Source organism: Mustela putorius, unplaced genomic scaffold (assembly GCF_011764305.1).
Source record: "Mustela putorius furo isolate JIRA1106 unplaced genomic scaffold, ASM1176430v1.1 tig00003845_pilon_pilon_pilon, whole genome shotgun sequence".
NCBI lineage: Eukaryota > Metazoa > Chordata > Mammalia > Carnivora > Mustelidae > Mustela > Mustela putorius.
Genome location: NW_025421998.1, coordinates 92,548,897 through 92,570,698, shown reverse-complemented (window position 1 = coordinate 92,570,698; position 21,802 = coordinate 92,548,897). Strand labels below are relative to the sequence as shown.

Sequence of the window (21,802 nt, the reverse complement as noted above, 5' to 3'; positions counted from 1 at the left end):
CTTTGCTCTTACAGCTCACCTGTTAGTGCTGTCTTCCCTTTTCTTCTCCACAAAGTCGTATGTTTCTGCTCCTTCCTTCCTATTTTCTTAGGATCTTAGGATCTTTCTGAGGATCTTAGTCCAGACCCTCACTGCATACCCACCCCCCACCCCACACTGCTGTGCAAGCCCAGATCATCTGTCCACGGTGCCTCTATGCATCAGATAAGTGAAGTTTATCTCTTTACTGAGGCAAATTTAGTTTATTTGAACAATTTCAAATGGTCGTATTTCTCAGACATCCTCAGAAGCAGATGATACAGAAACTGTAGATGACCCAGGATCACCGTCGCAAGCGCCCATCGTCTTAGCAGGTGGGGTGCCGTTGGCTGTGCTCTGTCCTGTACATCTGTTGCCTCTCGTGTGTCAGCTTCTGTTTCTCCTTGCCCGTTGTACATGTCTCCTGGTTTGGTGCTTCTAGTCCGAGAACCGACAATGTGAAGCAGAGTGCTTAGTAGCATAGACCTGAGAGTCAGTCAGACCTCAGTTCAAGTCCCAGCCCTGCTCCTAGTAGCAACGTGACCTTGGACCAACAAGGTCATCTCCCAAAACTCCATTTACTCAGCTGTAAAACAAGGAGAATGCACTTCACCCTGCAGTTGCGGGGTATAAGCCCTTAGAGTCTGACCCAGAGAACAGAGTCAATGACAGTCTCTCTACAGTGTACTTGGTGTTAGAGGACAATCAGTTAAGACCGGGTGAAGGCAGAAGGTTTAAAGCGAGTGGCAGTAGTGGTAGGGCCTCATGCGGGCTTCATTGAGTATTCCCAACTTAACTTCTCTAGAAGATTGAAGTTATCAGAAGATGACAATTCTGGGTAAGTAGGCTGTTGGTGCACATAGTTGTTTCTTGGCTTTGCATTTGTTTTTGTGTTGCTAGCATGTAAGTGCTCCTATATTGTCTCTAAGCAAAGCCTAAACTTCCTGAGGGCATAGTCCATAGGGCTAGCTGCTCCCCACAATTTGCTCACATCTGTTCGCAGGATCCGGAACAGTGTCCTGCCTTTCAAAAGATAACACCATTTTTCTAACCTCAGCTCAAGTCTTAACTACTCTATGCTCCTGTCATACTTACTTGTGCAAGTTGCTTAGAATTGACAGTTGTTCTTTTTAATTTGCAATGAACTTGACATCGCCCATGGCGTTTTAATCTCCTTTAGGGTGGTGCCGATGTGTTGGACGTCTTTGTGTTCCCTTTTGTGCCCAACCCCATTCTTTTTTATAGAGAGGACCCTTGGTGGAATCAGTAGTATTGTTATTGTTATTATTGATGGAGGAATTCTGTTGAGCTTTGGCTGATCCTAAACTGTGCTCTGATGGAATACACTATATATTTAACATTATATAACTAGTGGATAAACAGACTTTGATTGAAAACAATATAAAAGCCCCAGAGACATTTAGTATACACTATTTTGGAAATGTATCATTTAAAATTGGCTAATCTGAAATTATCTTTGCACTACTTGTAAAATATGAACTTGATAAGCAGGATGACTGTCATTAAAATTTTATGAATATAGTTTTGCATGTCCATGAAGACATTTTTTTCCTAGTACTTTTCAACTCCTGAGGCATCAAATTACCATGTTATACAGGGTAATCAAGAGATTTTTCAAGTTAACTCTTTTCTGGTTGCCTAAAAATGTCCATTCAGGTGCATATTTCTAACATTCACATATTTTTGACATTCCTTTTGATGTATTCTACACCTTTATAATATCGTATTAGGTAATGTGATCTCTAAGACAAATATGGCATCCCGTTGGATATGGGACTTAATCCTTCAAGTTCCTGATTGTTTCTATCAAATACTCATTATTCAGCAAAAGCATGTGTCAGAGGATTTGGGGAAGTGGGGGAAATTTGTACCTCTTACACTAAGGTCCTCACAATTGTGTTCTTTTTCATAATGTAACTGGATTCTGCATGGTAACCTGTTTCACATCTGCCAAACCACAATGAAACTTTAATCCACTGCTGGAAATGGTGCCATTATTTTACTTATAATTCCTTCTCTCAAGCTTTGGAAGAATTCAGTGAAGTTGAGTTCAGTGTAATTTCTTTTTAAATCATAGTTGAACCCTCACTCATCTCCGTGGTTTCACCAGAGTATGATCTTCCAGTAGATAATTTTGGGGTGGTGAAATGGAAAGGAAATGTACTCAGATGTGAAGCAACTTTTCAGTTCATCTAGTTGTGAAATACAAAATTATGAAGAAACTAAGCAAATAAGTCGGGAGAAGAAAGGACTAAATGGGCCAGTCCTTTAATAAATGACATTAAAAAAAAAAGAAATCTTATGAGTTAAGACTTAAGGAAAATCATGAAGATTTTTGGCTATTTTTATTTTTAGGTGGAAAAAATTACTCTTAACCTTAGAAAACTGTATTTCTCATTAAATCATTAAGACAGAGACAACGAGGCACATAGAATTACCTTGATTTGAACTTCTAGAATCAGGGTCTGATTTTTCCACTTATCCTAGGAGCCTAAACCCATCACTTGACTTCCTAGCTTTCAAAGTGGGACCCTTGTGAAAATGAATTGGAAGGGGTAACTCTGGACTGTGCCAGACAGAGTCTCGTGTGTGCTCCTCCTGTCCATAAAACATCCAGCTTGTATCCTAGTATGTGCTAGGTGCTCAAGATTTTAAGATCTGGAGAATTGTGATAACCCCGAAGAACAGTGTTTGAGTCTGAGGCAGCCGGCATGGTGAGGGGCATTTCTAGCCATGCACATCTCCTCTCTGATCCCGGGCATCCATCACCAGAGGTAGCCAGTGATGATTTCCACAATTTTATGACCCTTGGCTGTCATCCCAATAAGTCACAAGCCATCCTCTTTCCATCTGTAAAATTCCACTTCTGCACCCTGGCCTTTCTACCAAAATGTTTTTGAAACAGGAAAAAAGTAGAAAAAAGAGCCACTTCTCCTTAATGTAACATCAGTGTATTTCCTCTACTGCCCCCAGCCCTTCCCTCCCCAAGTACTTGAGGGTTGAGGAATGAGGGGCAAACCAGGTAGCAAAGAACAGTGGAAGTGCTTGTTTTGTATCCAGTGGCCAATTTACTAAAAATCAAGGGATTGGTTATTTCTATATTGCACACAACATCTAAAACAGTATGAATATTTAATACCGATAACTATAGGAAAAAGCATTTTCAGTGTTATTGCAGAATTAGGGGGAGGTTGACTCGAACAAAAAGAGCAATAGGAAAAAACAGGTAGAGTAGGTTCTGAATGAGCACGCCAGAATGGTCTCGTTGGACAGAAGGATATCTACGGAGGTATCATTTTGCATTGGTAGATACTAGAATTCAGGATCCAAACAAGAAGGGAAGGCTCTGTCAGATCTGTGGGATGAAGGTGGGGTTCAGAGCATGTTTCGGGTGTCAGGCTGAGGCTGCTTGTGGGAAGTCAGAGCATGTCCAGGCTGAAGTATAGACAAAGTGGGCACTGACACCAGGACAGGAGCTGCCTAGCCCCTGCCTTGTTTTTATTTTTAAAACATCTTGGTTTGGGTGGGAAAATAGTGGGAGGTTTTTCTTTACTCTCCAGAGGGAGGCCTGATTCCATAGGTGCCTGTGATTGGTCATTGCTCGGAAGCCAGAAAACTAAGCTCTCTGGGATGCCGGGCCAGTTCAGAGTGCTTTGTTCCATCAACTGAGTGTCTACCATGGGTAACAAACTTGGTTTAATACTGGGGAAAACATGAGGATGAGGTATAAACTGGAGTTCTTAGACCCGGAGTATAGCCTGGTTATGGAAACCATGACCTAAATGTGTAAAAAGTGAAATAGCACAAAAGATAAGTAATTCAGTTCAACAAGACAAAAGACATTTTGCAAGTCACAAGTGCAATTTGTGGCCAAATGGATAGTACATATGGTAAGTGCCGTAGGGAAAGAGATATGATCACTGTGGGTTGGAGAGGTCTGGGAAGAGGAGGGATCTGAATGGTCTTGTCTTTGAATAAATTGAGAGAAATGGTGAAAGCCTGCCAGAGGAGGGAATGGTGTAAGAGCGTAGAGGTAGGGCGTATAAGAGACATTCTAGAAACAGTGAGTAGAGCAGCTTAATTCAAGTTGGAGGTTGAGGACGGTTACTAAGTTACTAGTTGGAGATGAAGCCAGCAAGGTAACTGAAGTCAAATTTGATGGTGTTAAATGAAAGAGTCCTCCACTTTATCCTGTAGACACCAAGGAGTCATTGAAAGTTTTTGGACAGGGCGCCTGGATGGCACAGTTCATTGAGCGTTCCGCTCTTGTTTTGGCTCAGGTTGTGATCTCAGGGTTGTGAGATTGAGCCCCAGGTCTGGCTCCACACTCTGGAGTCTGCTTAAGGCTCTCTCTACTCCTTACCACATGCACGCACTCTATCTCTCTGTCTCTGTCTCTCTCTTTAAAATAAATAAATCTTAAAAAAAGAAAAAAAAGAAAGAAAGAAAATGGTTTTGGTTTTGGACAGAGGAGTAACATGCTTAGAAATATTCTAGGAAGATTAATCTGGCAGCTCAATATGGAGAAATTAGAGGAAAAGAGACTGCTCAGGTAGACCAGATGTCTGTTTGGTCTAGTCCTACTAGAAAGCAATAAATGTTTTAATTTTGGAAGTGGCAGCAGGAACAGAAATAAAGAGATGGATACAAAAGACATTTTGAAAGAAGGAAAAATTACTAAGACTCAGCACCTTCTTGTCCGTGGATAAAAGAAGACTCATCAAAGGTAAATCCACATTTTTGGAACCAAGTGACTAGAAGAATATTCTATGAACAGAAAGGGGGATGTTAGAAAGGGGTGTGAGGTGGTTAAATTTTTAGGAGAAGATAAGGGAGTTCAGCTTTGGAAGATAGTCTTTCATGTAGCAGGGGGCAGAAATATATTCATGGAAGGTAAGAGGGAGAGTCTGGCCTGTGGTGAAGGCAGGAGTCACCTTCATAGACAGGACAGGTCAGACTGAATGAATGTCTTCCAGAGAGAACAGAGTCATAAAGTGTTGGAAATGCCAACATTTTAAAGGAGAAAGAGGTAAAGGAACCACCAAGGCACACAGTATGCAATCAGACACTGGAGGAGGAGATTACAGATTCTCCTAAGCACAGATAAGAGCATCAAGAAGGAAGTTGTGGTCAGTGTATCAGCTGTTGCAGGGAGGTCAAGGGGGAACAGGGGCTGAAAAAAGCCCTTGGGTTAGGCAATTAGGAAGTCGTTTACCTTTAAGAACACAGAACTATAGTGTAAGGATGTGGGGGTTGGAGGAGCGTGGCTTAAGGAATGAGCCTTGAAGAAAAGGGAGCATAAACCACTGATTACAGGTGAGAAGAAGGAAAAACTAAACGGGGAAGAGTATGGCTCTTACTCCTCTTGGCTTTTAAGTTGGGAGTATGTTCACACACACACACGAAGGCAGAAGGAAAAGATTAAGTCATTGATTTGCTGGGCAAAACTTTATTAAGTGCCTACTGAGGACTTGGAACTAATTAACAGGCAGGAACTGAAAGCTGTAAGAGAAGAAAAGGACCGGGGAGGGAACCAGAGAGGAGGAATCATGAGAATTAGACAAAATTTTTGTGTTGGAAAGGAGAGATTCCGCTTCCTCTGAGACCAGAGAGAAGGAAGAAAGGATGGCAGGGGTGTGTGTGTGTGTGTGTGTGTGTGTGTGTGTGTGCGCGCGCGCGTGTGCATGTAGATTCTGGAATGTTCTGAAATGAAGAGAATAAAGGTGGAAAGCAAGGCTGCTGATAGTGGGCTCCTGGACAAAGGGGCAGGTGTCTGCTGGGAGAGAAAGGGTGGCCAGGGTGACAGGGGACCAGGGGGGTTAAATGACCACTCCGGCTAACGAGAAGGGATCAGAGACACGAACACGAGGATGGCTAAACAGCAGTGGTGCTTGAGGAAGCCCCTCTGTCCTTGTGCTTCCAGGAGAAACGTTTGTCAGCTGCAGTTAGCTGGTGAGCAGTGTCTGTTTCCACTTTCACCTCTAGGAACTTGCCTTTCTCGTTCTCTTATTTTTTCTTGATAGTTTTTTATAAATTTTTGTTTGTGTCTAGAATCACCATAATTGTAAATCGTACTATTCCAGAGTTAATGCTCTTACAGATTTCTGCGGTTATCTCAACTGTGGCTGAGATGTTGGAATGAAATAATAGTGTTTTCTAGATAAACACATTGGTAGATGAACTGAGCAGGAAAGTTAGTGAGTGGAGCCCATGAATGGTGCTACCTCCTCCTCCCCCCAAATACATAAATGCTTTAATGATATAAAACATATAAAATAGATGATAAAATGTTTTATTGAGGCCATCTAAATGAAGATATCAGACTGACTGCTCTTCTCCTCAGCCTTACAGAATTCATTTAAGATGACTAAGATCCCAGAGGATAATTACAGTTCATCCAGAAGCCAGTGGTTCATGAGTGACTCCACGATTGGACCGGTGTGGGAAGACATCTTAGCTAACCTGGGGTCTGTGACAGGGAGCAGTAGACCATGTGGGACAACTTAGTCTGTAACAGTTAACTGGGCCACCTGATAAGGTCCTCAGTTTTAGTAGGATTGTAGCCCAGTGAGAATTGAGGAAGAATCTGTTTCTATCACAGACAATATTTATTTATTTTTATTTTTATTTTCAAAAGATTTTCTTTATTTATTTGACAGAGATTACAAGTAGGCAGAGCGGCAGGCAGAAGGAGAGGGAGAAGTAGGCTCCCTGCTCAGGCTCCCTGATGCAGGGCTCGATCCCAGGACCCTGGGATCATGACCTGAGTGGAAGGCAGTGGCTTATCTGACTAAGCCACCCAGGCACTCCTGTCACAGCATTTATTTAAAAAGAAGTAATGAACAGACTTCTGATACTCTTCTTTCTGTATCTGAATCTTGGTTGTGTTCCTGACTGACTCTACGGCTCTTCCATTCTCCTAATGATGGCCGTTAGAACACTCAGACTCCTTGGCCTCACAGACAGAGTGGCCACAATGTGCTTCCGGGGGGAGTAGGTTGGCTTTTCCCCGCCTTGCTTTGAGGTTGGAGGAAAATATTCTCTAGGACCCAAGCCACTGGGCGGATGTGTTGGATCTGTTGGATTCACTCATTTAAGGGTGACTAAAATCCTTCTCTTCCCCTTCCTTTTTCTTGTAGGTATGGCCTCACATGTGCAAGTCTTCTCCCCTCACACCCTTCAATCAAGTGCCTTCTGTAGTGTGAAGAAACTGAAAGTAGAGCCGAGTTCCACCTGGGACATGACTGGGTACGGCTCCCACAGCAAAGTGTATAGCCAGAGCAAGAACATACCACCTTCTCAGCCAGCCACCACAACCGTCAGCACCTCCTTGCCGATCCCAAACCCAAGCCTACCTTACGAGCAGACCATCATCTTCCCAGGAAGCACCGGCCACATAGTTGTAACATCAGCAAGTAGCACTTCTGTCACTGGGCAAGTCCTCAGCGGACCACATAACCTAATGCGTCGAAGCACTGTGAGCCTCCTTGATACCTACCAAAAATGTGGACTCAAGCGTAAGAGCGAGGAGATTGAGAACACAAGCAGCGTGCAGATCATTGAAGAACATCCACCCATGATTCAGAACAATGCGAGTGGGGCCACTGTAGCCACTGCCACCACATCGACTGCCACGTCCAAAAACAGTGGCTCCAACAGCGAAGGGGACTACCAGCTGGTCCAGCATGAGGTGCTGTGCTCCATGACCAACACTTATGAAGTTCTGGAATTCCTGGGCCGAGGGACATTCGGGCAGGTGGTCAAGTGCTGGAAGCGGGGCACCAATGAGATCGTGGCCATCAAAATCCTGAAGAACCACCCGTCGTATGCGCGGCAGGGTCAGATCGAGGTGAGCATCCTGGCCCGCTTGAGCACGGAGAGCGCCGACGACTACAACTTTGTTCGCGCCTACGAGTGCTTCCAGCACAAGAACCACACGTGCTTGGTGTTTGAGATGTTGGAGCAGAACCTCTATGACTTTCTGAAGCAGAACAAGTTTAGCCCCTTGCCCCTCAAATACATTCGCCCCGTCCTCCAGCAGGTAGCCACAGCCCTGATGAAACTGAAGAGCCTTGGTCTCATCCATGCCGACCTCAAACCGGAGAACATCATGCTGGTAGATCCTTCTAGACAACCGTACAGAGTAAAGGTCATCGACTTTGGGTCAGCTAGTCATGTGTCCAAGGCTGTGTGTTCCACCTACTTGCAGTCCAGATACTACAGGTAAGACCGCTGGTCCGGACACAGGAGATGCCGAGTGCCCTTGGCGTGCACAGAGTGTGCTGCGGGGGTCTCCGGGGCGGGCTTGGGGGTAAAATTACACGCCTCCAGCTGTTGCCCTCAACGTGACCATCGTTTGGTTGGAAAATGAGGACATGCACGTGAAAATGATGGTTAGAAGCCACAGGGGAGTGGAGCCAAGTAAGCAGCTTGGCGTAGGTGTTCAGGCTCCGAAGGGACTTCTGGAGGCTGGGGTGAAGGGCATGGCAGGGCCGTCAGTTCCTGGCGGGTGTGGGGAGCCAGACGTGGGCCGGGGGGGCAGGAGGGGTGTGCGTCATTGAAGTCCCTGCCACGGGAACACACAACACTTGCGCCGGAGACCAGGAGGACAGCCGCGCGCAACCACAGCGGGGGTCCCGTAGGTGACAGCGGATATGAGAGAAAGGATGGGTTGGGGGTTGGGGTCTTAAATCCTCCACTAGGGGGTTGCGGCTGTATCCTTAAACACGGAGCAAGCACTGAGGCGTCGGGACAGGTAGCAGGGTGGTGAATGGAGGGTAGCAGGACCTGAGCACTGCTGAGAAGATGACTTCTGTGTCCCCAGGGAGGAAGGAGGGGGAGGGAGCAGTGTGGTCCCAGGACTGAGGGGGCCAGTCGGCACACGCCTGTGGTGGAGAGCTCCGGGTCTGTGGCAGCCTGGGTAGGGAGTGCAAAGCTTGTATTCCTTCCCTCGCTCAACAAGGATTGACCGCGCTCCTGGCACGTGCCGGGTGCAGTGCTAGCTGCCAGGATACGGCAGTGGCTTTGAGAGACCCCGGGTTGACCTCCGCTCGCTAAGCTGTGTGGCATGGGCTTGTCGCCTTGTACCTCTGTGCCTTCTCTTCCTCACCCATGAGCTGGGGAAGTCTGGTCTCCAGCCTGGGGGTTGCTGGGACAGGGGACTGCGTTACGCAGCCCAAGAGCTTCCCTCGCTGTCCAGCTCAGGGTCGGTGCGTGAGGAGTGGGGAGAAGTGGGAAGCAGGAGAGCAGTTGGGGGACACAGCAGGTGGGCTCATTTACGAGGCTGTCATGCAGGCCATGAATACAGGGCCCCAGGACTCCTGTGCCTGAGCCCTTGTGCCCTGACCTTCCGATTGGGCTGTGCTTTCTCCATACTTCCTTCCAGGCCACAGAGAAAGGCTGCAGAAGGTGCTAGAGCTGTGTGAGCACAACTGACCGCTCACATCCCTGAGGCTGACCGGCCCCGTCTACCCCCCCGCCACCCTGCGGGTCTCAGTAGATAACCTCCCACCCAGGCCCTGAGCGCTCTGGGCCCCAGGCCATGCCCCTTCCTGTTCCTCACAGGGGAACAGGCCCTGCTGTGTCCCTGCCGCTGCCCCAGCCCCCAACTCCTGAACCACAGTAGCTCTTCCAGACTCCACTCCTGCCCCAGCCCCTCCCCAGCCATGTCCTTCCCCAGCATTCCACCTCGTCCACCCGCTGCTGAGGATCAGCCTCCGCTGGCTTCTGCCCCGCCCCCCGCCTCCCCTACCCCCTGCCTCCCTTGCCCCCCTGCTCCCCGCCCCCCTCCCTCTCTGCCAGCCCTAGGAGGGAAGGCTCTGCTGCTCACTCACTTGCAGTCTGCTGGGGGCCCCTCTGCTGCTCACTCACTTGCAGTCTGCTGGGGGCCCCTCTGCTCTGAAGCCACATGGAGAGGGAAGCCCGGTGCCCGGTGCTGTGGCCACAGAGGAAGGGGACCTGGGCCTGGAGCCTGCAGGAGAAGGCCCTGCGGGAGCCCTGAGGGCAGGCTTGAAGGAGGAGGATGTGTGAGGAGGACTGCAAGCCCAGGTTCTCTTCAGGAGGTACCCTTCTTTGAAAGGTGGCTCTGGGTGGCGTCTTAACGGGTCACCTTCACAGGTCACGGAAGGACCTGCTGGTGCTCAGGCTTCTAATACTCGGTTACCCTAAATTGCTGTTTAACGAACAGATACCGGTTTTATTCACCTTCACTAGAAATTGAGCATGGCGACTTGTCAAGAGACTTTTTAAAAACTTCCAGAAAGGCATGGCATATCGAGAGTAAGACTTGATGGGTGAACGAAGTTGATTTTAGGGATTCTTTATGTACTCGTGGCTTCTCGCCGCCTTGTGCCCCTTGCACGCGCCCGACATTCCCACCGCCTCCACCCAGTGGTCTCTGCCCCTGATGCCTGGGACCAGGGAGTCTGTGGGTGTGGAAGGCTTGTTTGCACATAGTGTCAGGGCTCTCCGAAGCTCCCCTCCCCCATCTCGTACCTCTGGCCCCTGCACCCCTTTCTTTAACCCTTAGATGACTGTTGCCTAACATTCTGGGCAGGCAAACCTCTTCCTCCTCACAGTCCCTTTGGCCAAAAAGATGCATATCCTTGGTTCTCTATGGTGGGCCTCTGTGCCTGGCTCTGGTTTCGTGGGCACAGCCCCCACGAGAGCCAGCCCAGCTGTTCTACCTCAGGTGCTGCATCCTCTTGACGTTGGTCACCTCGTTCCGTGCCCTCCCCAGGCCTCTTCTGAACCTCGGAGTGGTTTGCTGCCACAGAGAGCAATGCAGGTGCTTCCGGACGGTCTTAGGCTCCATCTGTGTCAGCCCCAGCTCTCTGTGAGGGACAGCCAACTCTGGGCCACGATTACCAAGTTGATTTTTCCAATTGCTTTGCCTCTCATAGGGGCTGGGACCGGGAACAATCTCTACAGTTGTCCACTGTTGATCTGAGAAGGAAGACATTTTCAGCCACCTCTTGAGAGAGCATGTCTGTGTTTGGGGTGGGGAAGTCAGCACACGGTGGATCTGTCCTTCCATAGGGCCTGGTTCCCCTGGGGTTCCCCCTGTGTCTGTGCTGGCTGCATTATCCCCTGGGACCTCTCACTTTCGAAGGGGAGGACACTCCCATGTCCCTCCTTATTTTAAATGGGACAGTATTAAATATCTTCCCTTACTCTCTTCCCTGAGAGTGACATGGAAACGGTATGACATAGAGAGACGTTCCTGTCCTCAGCCTGAGGTACATGGAAAAATCGGTGGTGTCACAGAGAGGAACTCCAGGATTTGCTTGGCCGAGGCTGGGGGCATATTACTGTAGAGGCAACCCTGACGGGGTGTTTTTCAGGAAACAAAGGCTCCATTCTTGAGTTTTTACCTCGGATGCATGAGTATCCCCTTCCTGCTTGACCTTCCAACTTGAAGGTCTGTTACGTAGGCAACTGCCACATTGTACTGATTCTCCAACTGGATTCTGCATGAGAACCACCAGGAGAGCTTGTTTAAGAACACGTTTCCACCAAGGTCCTGCTCCAGACCCACCAAATCAGAAGTTTCCAGAGGAGTGCTCCCAAGAAGGTCTCCACCCTGGGCATGTACACACACACACACACACACACACACACACACACAGTTTACTGCAGGGAATTGTATACAAGCTTGTGTAGGTGGTTTTCAGCCCACTCTGAGAAACACTGCTGGGGAGAAAGAGATTCCCTCAGTGGTGTCCCTTTCCCATGCTCACACCCCGAGAAACGGAGTCGGAGGGAATTCTCTTTCTCCTTGTTACCTCACCTTGGAAGTCCCTGACATTTCCCTATGTGAGTCTACACTGATGACAGTTTTTAATGGGGTTTTTTTGGGGGGTTTTTGTTTTTGTTTTTTTTTTGTTGTTGTTTGTTTCAGTGGAGAGCGAGCAAGTAATAAATTGATGTGGGGGTATTTCCACCATTGGTGAGGCCAGGAAACTAAGAACAAGACCAAATATTAAGCTCTACTTTCCGGAAAAACCAACAAAAGACCTGCCATTCAGGCAGAAGATAGTGATTAAAATGTGTAGATTTGTTTGTTTGTTTGTTTGTGTCTGCTCTGGGCTATTCAAAATACTCTGGACTTAATTTGGAACAAAGACCTTGACTAAGACCTCAAAAAAATGGGCATAAAAATTTAGGACATAAAAATGTCCAGTAATCTCCTTGTTCAGAATAATCTAACCCTTTTTTTGGCTGATTGTTTGGGTTGCAGGGATTATCTTCCGGTTGGTTACATGGTCGTTTGAGGTCGGGCGGAGATCTGTTTTAACTCAGTTCAGTTGATCAGGTGTTTGCCGGGTCTTGCTGGGGGTCCTGCGGTGGATCTCTTAAAGGAAAGGAGGTAAAGGAAAAGGTCTAATCCTGAGTTTATGGCCTCTCTGAAGTGACCAAGAGCCGAAACAAATCGCCTAGAGTGGAATTCGGGTGTTTAGACAGCGCAAATGTTTGACAACTCTGTAGGTGTTCATTGAGCCTGGAGGGGAACGAATCATGAGAAAAACTAGGGAAAGAAATTCAGAGTTAGCCCAAGATTGGCCAGACCGGTTAATAGGGAGGATCTCTAGAGCAGGAGCTGTATCGTACGAATCTTGACGTGGGTCGTACAGGAAATGAGAGCTGGGGGTGAGGGAGCCTGGGAGCCACTGGGATGGGCACAAATCGGGCAAGATGGTGACGTCTGGAAGGACTTGAATGAAGACTTGGGTTGGAGTAGGGGTTAGGGGAGTGAGGTCTCATGGGGGATACTATTAAGGTAGGAGTTGGGGCTTGGATTTAATAACAGTAATTTAATGAAGTTAATCAATTAGAATAGAAAACAAAAGTTGGGGGGAAGCTAGAGGCTAGGAGGCCATCGTCATTGTTCAGGAATAAAGGGAGGAGGCCCTGGATTACAATGTCCGCCCCAGCAGCAGGAACGTGAACGCTCGTAGTGCTTTTAACCTTCCAGGTACCGTGGCTGTGTCGTTGGCCTAGAGGCGACAGTTTTCTGTTAATTGAGCTTTCTCTAAGGCACAGTTCTGAAGCTCTGGCCTCTTTGGAACCTGATGTCCGATCCCAGCACGGTGTGTCTCCAGCTAACCGTGTTCCACTGAGTCATGGGGAGAACGTCAGTGTGAGCTCTCCACTCTCCTGCGCCTGATCCCATTATGACCAGGACCTGCGTTTGGTCATACGGTTCCTCAGAGTTGAGGGGTAGCCTGTGGTTTTTTTCTTCTGTGGGTTGAGCTTGGCCTCCTTACCCACACCGGAAGCCCCCTCTTCTCTCCTCCCCACCAGTAACGGACACGGGGGGTCTAGCATATTCCAAAATGCCGTACGATGCGTCACTTCAGAAAAGGGGCACAGCTTCCTAAAGCCATAAGCGTAAGTAGTTTTAAAAATGGCATAATTTGTGCAGATAATCAAGTATAAAGCGTACCTGACTAGAAGTACGGTTTGACTGAGAAGAGCCCTGAAAGGAGTCGCATTGCAGGCGTTAGCTTTTTAAATTAATTTACATTTATTACCAGCAGACAGATACAACAGGAAAAGGCTCTAGCTTGCCCCTTGAGGGTATTAAGTGAAACAGTCGTGCCACTGGCAAGCTCATCCACCGAGGGCGACGGTTATGAATATGTGAAAGCTTTCAGGGCTGCGGCTTTTCCGAGGAGAATAACCACTAGGCTACCTACCTGCCTGTTAGCTTATCTCCAGTTTCCCTTTACTTGGCTCCAGGACCTTGAACCGTGCAGAGAAAAATTTGAAATTAAAGCTTTCTTTAGTGGGAAGCTGGAGTGGGAAGCCTTGTGTGTTACTTGGTCTGTCGGCCTGAGGGCCCCTCCTGCATGCACACGCACCCCCCTCACCCACACACACGCAGGTGGGGTTGAGGACCCAGTGCAGAAGCTGCCCTAATGCCCCAGAAATGGCCCCATTTTCTGCCTTGCAGCAGGGATACCAACCACATGTCCCCAAAGCTGAGGACAGTGGGACTGGAACCATGTTGGCGTTCAAGGGGTAAACCAGGTGTTTCCAAAGCGTAATCTAGGGAGCCTCCTGCTGCAGAACCACGCGGGTCCCTCTCAAAAGCGGAGATCCCTGGGTTGTAGAACAAATCTAATGAGTGAACCAGGCCCTCTGGCTGCGGGGCAAGGCGACATACATTCAGACAAGCCCGACAGCTAATTGTGCTGTTGAAACTACTTCCGAGGTATGGCATCCAGAAGCAGTCCGAATGTAATGTGTACAACCTGATGGGTTTGAGCGCAATATACACCATGAGGCTGTCCCCCAGTCTATGCCATGAACACACCATCACCTCCAGAAGTTCCCTCCCATCCTCTTTGTTCATCATCATCATGATTTTATCCTTTGAGAGCTGTGGTTGCTCTAAATGGCAGGGCTTCCAGAATAGGTCACCTGCACCCGCCCCACCGCGGGTGGACCACACGCCCCGTTGAGATGGGAGAAGCGGGACTGCTGGTGACAGCCTGGCTTTGAGCTGTGGATCGGTCACCTGAGCGGCTCACAGCCCCTCTGTGGGGCCCAGTCACTGCCTGCCTTGTGGTCAGACCCCTTTTGCCCCAGTGGTGGTGACAGAGAAGATCCAAAAATAGCTAGTGAGCTAGGAGAGGGCGAGTATGACGTGACCCGGGAAGCGGGGGGTGGAGGAGGTGGGCTGGTTGGGGGGCAGGAGGGACAGCAGACGAGCAGCAGAGACGACCGTACGTGTCATTCTCTGCGTGATTTCCAGTAGACGTAGCACTGACTGCCGGGTGGTGACCGGGCCCTCCCTGCAGCCACAGCTGGGTTTGGAACTATCATCCCGATTTATGCATTGAGCAAATAATTGTTTGAATTCCGAAGATGTGCCAGACACTGTGCTTTGTGCTGAGGTTTCAAGCAATGAGTGGGAGGAGTGCCTTCAGCTATGCGGTTCTGCCCCTATGTCTGTAATGGAATGAGCTGTCCTTGGGGAGCCGTTCGTTGGGTGTGCCAGGCTCCCCTGTCCTTGTCCGCCCAGTGTAGACATCTCTCGTTAAACTGACAAGGGAGCGTGTGCAAGACAAACCCAGAGTCTCCTTTCTCCCTCAGCCCCGTTGGCTTAAACCCCCGTGGAGAGTCAGGGCTCTTGGTCTTGTGTATTGGGCTGTGGCCCTCTTTCCCAGACAGAGGTGGAGAGGGTGGCATTGTGGAAATGAAGGTGTTAAGTTGGGTGTCCCGCAGGCCGAGCCAGAGACAGGGCTTGGGTGCCAAGAGTCCTTTTGGGAGATCTCAGGGGACAGGAGCAAGGGAATGGGGGAGTGATACCAAAATTAGGGGCTGCCCCATTCTGCTTCCAGGGAGCCAATGAAGGTCTTTGGGATTGGGCCCCAGAAGGGTAGAAGGCTGGGGCTGGGTGGGCTGGGGCAGGCCGAGAGGAAGCTGAAGCAGAAAAGCAAGGTGACATGAGGCACAGAGAGGTCCTCGGTGACGGTGGCTGAAATCAGAGGGCACAGCTTCAGGTGTCTTCTGTGACGCTCTGCCCAGAGACACCCAGGGCCTCCCCGCCACTTACCTGTGCCATGGTTTTAAATGGAAAGAGAATAAAAGGGAAATGCCCTTTTAGAGAAATTTAAGGACTCTACAGGCTAAGAATTCAGAGTTGAACTCTAAACGTTTGGGTTGTTTGGAAGTTGAAGATCTTACTTAAAATCTAAAATTAATTACAAAATAAAGCAAACTAAAATTCATGAATCTTGCCTCCACCTTTTGTAGCTGGTTGGGTGCCAGGTGGAGGTGGGAGCCGGGCTGGGTCTGGGAGAGAATACCCAGGCCGGGGCAGGGCCATGGGGTCTGAAGTCGGAGCTTGTGGGAGAAACAGTGGAGGGACGTGCCGGGAACTACTGTTCTCCTGTGTTGTCTGCGTGCCCTTAGCAGGGGACCTGACACTTTTCCCTGCGGCTCCACTGTTGAATGAGTGAATGGCCAACTGGCCCAGGGAATGAATGAATGGCCTCAGTGGCCCAGCTCACGCCACCACACGGCAGATGCTCTCACGCACCCACTTTCCTGCGGTCTTTCACTGGTCACCTAAACCCTGGGCCTGTGGCGTCCCGCATCTCCAAGCCCTGGATCCGACGGGACCCCTTCGGGAACATCCACGTCTCACCAGGAACATTCATCCCATCTTGCCTTTCCACCTGTGAGATTTCAATTTAAAACCCGAAGACAGCTGACTCGGCTTTTTACAGATTAGTTCCCTGAAATCAGCCAACATCTGTCATGTCCCATTTTACCTCTGCAGAAAATTAGAAGTGACTATCCACGGGGGCGCGGAGCCAGGGCCGAGGGCAGCACCTTCTCACTGGAGAGCCTTGGGGGCGTGAGACGGTGCCGTCCCTCCGGGCCTCCAACCTCCTCCCCGCCGCTCCGTCTGGGGGCCTCCCCACGCCTGAGAGACAGGACTCCCCTAACTTGCTCTTCCGACCTGTGAGCCGAGGGAACGAAGATTTCCCGTGGAGAGAGGGGGCTGGTCCGCTGCTCCGCGTGCTCGGCACGTGCGAAGCTGTCAGGGAGCGTGAGCTGCTCATACTTGTCCCACGACAGCTGCTGTGCGTGTCATTCTCTTCGTCGTTACTGTATGTGGCAGCAGGCCTGGCTCTGAGTTCCAGCTCTGCTCCCTTAGAGCTGTGTGACTTTAGGCAAATTCCCACACCTCTCTGAGGCTCCTTGTCCTCTGCTCTTACAAGGGGAAAATCACAGCCATTGTGGAAGCTGTTGGAAGGACTCTGGGAGGGAGCAGCACGAACCTGCGGGAACTTCGCCTGGCCCGGGGCGCCTGCCTCTCTCCTGACTGTCGTGCTTTTTTCACAGTTACATGCCTCTGACTTAGCATTTATTTAATTTGGACTGCGTGTCATTAGCTGTCGACATCCCCAGCATTCGCCAGCTCCTGGGGATCACGCACGGTTTCTTTTTCATCTCTGTGGACGTCGAGGCCCAGCACGACGCGTCCCCTTCGGTCGGTGCGGGGGCTGCGTGCTGGGAGTGTGTTTGCTGGGTTTCCTTCGGCATCAGGAAGGGACAGTGTCCAGCTCCACAGTGAAGGGGTCAGCATTTGAGGAAAGGCACGATGTCTCCCCCCGCGTCGGGAGGGAGGTGACAGAACTGTGTTGGTGTGGCGAGAAAGGCAGGGGGTGCTCTTCCTGACTTGAGGGCCCGGGCTGCTGCCCTGCGGCTCCGGTGAACCTGAGGACGGCTGTGCGGTCTTGCACTGGAGAATGGGGAATGCACACTAGAAGCCCCGCAAGGTCAGATTGCATTCGACCCTTGCCGTGACTTCCCACACCCGCTCCCCATCTCTGCCCGCATCAGGAAAGTCAGGGAGCCAAACTGTTCAGGGATCCCCCCGAGGCATGTGTGTGTGTGTTGTGTGAGCGTGTGTTGCTATGTGTGTGCATGTGTTGGACGTGTGAGTATGTTTTGGTGTGGGTGTTGGATATGTGACTGTGTGTTGGTGTGTATTGAATGTGTGTCTGGTATGTGTGCATTGGATGTGTGAGTTTCGGTGTGAGTGTGTCTGTTGAAATGTGTGTTTGGTATTTGTGAGTATGGGTGCTGGTGCCGGTGTGTTGGTATGTGTAAGTGTGTATTGTACATGTGTTAGACATGGAGTGTGTATTGGTGTTGGCGTGTGTGGATATTGGATGTATGAGTGTGTTGGTGTGAGTTTGTGGGTATAGAATGTGTTTGGTGTGTATATTGTACATGAGTATTGTTGTGTGTGTGGGTATGGATGTGTGTTGCTATGAGTGGAATTGTATATACATGTTAGATGTGTGAGTGTGTGTTGAATATATGAGTGTGTGCTCTGTGCGTATTGAATATGTGAGTGTGTGCTGTGTGCGTGTGCACTGGTGTGGGTGTGTTGGGTGTGCCAGCGCAGTGGCAGCAGGTAGACTTGCCTGTGGGATCCCCCTATTTCAGCCCCTTTTGGACCTGCTTCACGTGACTGGGGACGTGTACTGTCTAGCTCACAACCTTGTTTATGTAAAGGTGGACTGGAAATTCAAAGTTTTTTGGCCAGAACGCAAGGGACGAGCTATTGGTGTCCCTTCGTTGTCGTCTGCTGACCTCCAGTGAAGGAGTTCTAGCTCTTCTTTTTGTCAGTTGGAACTTCTCTTAGCAAATGAAAATGCAGTAAGCGTGACCCCCCAGGATATAAATAGACCTGGCCCTGAGCTCTGCTGTTCTCACTTGTGAACATGGAATATTCGCCCTGAACAGCAGCAGGGCGGCCTCGGGGAGATGGGACAGCTCCGCGTCCTGGTTGTGGATGGATATCGTGCCGCAAACCCATACGTGGACTAAAACACAGAGGTCTCGCATCAAGAAATTAAATAAAAATGTTTGAAATAAAAATTTTAAATCTGTTTATCCTTAAAGACCTCTAAGGAAATTGTTGATAACATTAAACCCTTAAACCTTATCTTGCCTGGTTTTTCTTCCTGTTTTTGTTGTGTTGTGGTACGTTGGGGCAAAAGAGATAAATTTGTTCATCCTGTGACAGGATGGTGAACAGGGTAACAGTCATTTCTGGAAATGGCCGGATGGGGGGACCCATGGAAACGACTCTGGGGAGTAAACAGCGGCCGGGGACGGAAGCCTCTCTCACGCTGGCTCTTCATTCCACGTGCTGCTTTGTGTGTAGGTCACGACCTGTCCTCTAACACATAAGGACAGTGACCTCCAGGAACAGAGAAATGACACACTGTTTCTTCTGATCCTTCTGAAGTGTCAAAATCCAAAAAGAAGAGAAGACTTTGTGGAGTTTGGTCCCCCAGCTTTATTATGCCTGCAGGGTCCTGCCCTTGGCTGTCCCACCATTGTGGCTGTGGCCAGCTCACCCATGTTTGAAACAAACCATTTTCCCCAAACCAGTTTTTCCCCAATGGCAGGCCGCCCATCTGAGGAGATTTTCATGCATATTACAGAGAAGTAGCAGGTTTTGCCGGAAGGTTCTTTTGTCCCTCACAAAGAGCGGGTGCCCACATGCCATCTTGGGCGCAGTGGGTGGTTATCTCTTCTGCGTCTCAGTGACGGACCTTGGAGAGGGGCCCCTGTCCCCGGCAGCCCTCCCAGGCATGACGAGGCCAGTTCTGACAGCAGGACATGGGTCATGCCCCCCAGTAACTGGGCCAGGGCCCAAGGCCACATGCTGGGCACAGAGCCACGTTCCTTCCTCTCCCTCCCCACTGACAGGAGCGTTTCCCTTCCTCCTTTGGAAGAAGCAAGAGGGTCACCAGCATGTGAACGCCGTGTCACTGTGCCTTCTGCTCTGGCCGTCCTGGCAGCGAGAGGTCCTTCAGTTTGGAGACGGGAGCTCACGGCCACACCGTGCCTGATTGCCTTGTCCCTGTTGTGCTGCTCTGCTGCTCTCTCTGCATTAGTTCCGGCAGCTTTGGGGTATCCTCGCTCGCCCTTAAGTGTTCCCTTTTCTTTCTCGGAAGATGCTCCCCAAATCTCCTTCCTTAATTCTGTGCTCTTCCTCTGTTCCCCACTTAAGCTCCCATATCCCAGGTCCTAACCTGGGATTCAAATGCCTATTTTAAGGGCCCCAGCCCTCCCCTCACCCCATGAGGCCTCAGCGCCTGCCAGGAGCCCACACTGTCGCCTTCACTTAGGAGAACTCCCCTGCCCTCCGTCCCACCCGGACACTGGGCCCCCGAACCCGACCCCACTCTGCTCTCCTTGTGAAACTCAAGGGCCAGATCTGCCACGACCAGAAGTGATCGCTCCTTCCTCAAGACATTTGGGTTTAATGTAATGCATCTAGTTAGCCATCCGTCCATTTGATCTTCAAGGAAGCTGCACCTCCTGGGGCCAGAGCCTGGCTCTTCAAGCCTCTGGAGGAAGCAGGGCTGGCGTTCCAGGCAGTTTCATGGTGAGCTGAAACCACTCACCAACACTGGCTCAACCTAGGGAGGTGACAGGGGTCAGGCACCTGGGTCCCAGCATCCCACCCGCCGTGTGACGCGGGACGAGTCTTAGCCATTTCCTTAGCGTCTGGGTCGCGCAATATTCCATAAAGGCCTTGGGGACCGTGAAAGTCTCTTCAAGTGTCAGGGCTGCCTGGCTCGGTTGTTGATTCTCACTTTCTTCTTTCTCTTCCTTTTTTTCCCTCCCCTCTCCCTGTGTTCCCAGGGTACTCCCGAGGTAAGCCAGGTGGACATACCCATAGTGATGGGAACGGGTCTGGGCGTCACATGCTTGGAAGGGGTCGACCCTTTTAGCTTTCTGAATGTCACTGGTTGATTGCCTTCCTGTCCCGTGTCAGGGTCACCCCCGTAAGAAACGTACTCAAGTGCGACTCTGGGTTGGAGGCCATGCAGATCCAAGTATGGTTTCTGCTGGCACCGACCGAAACTGTGAGCTTGAAGATAGATTTTCTCAGAAATGTGCCATTTAAAGTTTTCTCCCAACTTGTCATGTTCATATTCTGCGTCATGGTTTGTATAGAAAGGCACATATTTGCATCTCATTGCTTTGCTTTATAAGCTCCATTCAGCAAGGAAGTCACCGCAGACGCCAAGGGGACGCTGCCCTTGGCTCTGAGGAGGGGACTGTGACTTCCTCGGAAAGAACATCTCTTATGGGCACACACGTTTGGGTGACAACCTCAGGAATGGGAGGCTCCAGAGAAATTAGCCGAAGTGCCGAGTGAACCGGAGTCTCTCTGTGAGCGCAAGTGATAGTTTGTGTCTGCCCAGGCCTCTGGTTTCTGATGGTCATTCATGTTTTCTGAGCGGCCCAGGAGCGTGGCATTGTGTGACCATCATCGTAACTCTGAAGGTAGCTCAGACAGCACGAGCATCGCCGTCTCACTGTGTGGTTCATGCCTCTCTTGGGGCTGCCCACGTGTCAGTGACCAGCCCACGAGGGCAGCCTGTATGTCCTACTCTGTCCAGACGATTCCTGCCCCGCTGCAGAAAGCCAGGGGTGCTGAGGACCTCCAGGCTTGCATCCTGGAACCCCAAGGGATGGCGCGCGACGGCCTCGAGCTGCTCTAGGCAGGCCGGGGGGCTGGGGTAGGCCTCAGGAATAGTTTGAGGGGAGCCGTCTCCTGTCTGTCCTCCTTCCCTTTGTCCAGACAGACGGCCTGTCCTCTGGAGAGGGCCAAGGAGCCCCAAGTCCTTACCCTGTCACGCTGGGCCTCCCTAGCGGAGTGCTTGGTTCCGCACAGACACTGCAGACTCGCATGATGTTTGGGTTTTGTTCGTTGCTCCCTCTGGTCCTGGTGATGGTGGAACATGGTGTCCTTGACGCCCCCAGACAGGGCAGTGTCTGCACCCACCGTCAAAGGAACACGTCCAGGTCAGAGGCCAGATGGCAGGGGCCATGCCCCACCCCGTCACCCCACTGTGCACCCAGGCCTGGGTCTGCCTTGGCCCCAAGAGCTTAGGCCCAAGAATGAGGAGGATGTCTGCAGCCCACTGTGATGGGAAGGGTCAGGTGCTGCCCCCACCCCCGGGCCCAGCTCCACCCCCGGCTGCACCTGATCTCCGTAGACCTTCCCCGGCACTGACTCTCCCTTCCTGCTGTGGCAGGAGGGCTCATGCGGCTCAGCTGTGGTCACATTCTCCCGGGTACCACAGAGGAGGCAGGAGGCACTTTGCACATACTCATGTTATCCGTCTTCCCATCTAGCAAGCAAGACTCACTGCACTTAAATACTTCCAATTTTGCCTGCACAGCATGCAGATTGCTGGGTTGGTTT

General features: G+C 50.3%; 1 protein-coding gene across 8 annotated transcripts in view; it reads left to right on the top strand.

The window, feature by feature from the left end:
• Nucleotides 1–21,802, top strand: part of HIPK2 (homeodomain interacting protein kinase 2) — a 180,285-nt gene that overhangs the window by 49,571 nt on the left and 108,912 nt on the right. For all 8 annotated transcript variants that reach the window (XM_045063049.1, XM_045063047.1, XM_045063048.1 and 5 more), the window contains exon 2: nucleotides 7,179–8,262. In XM_045063049.1, coding sequence (XP_044918984.1) covers nucleotides 7,179–8,262 — 1,084 coding nt within the window. The remainder of the gene's footprint in view (nucleotides 1–7,178; nucleotides 8,263–21,802) is intronic.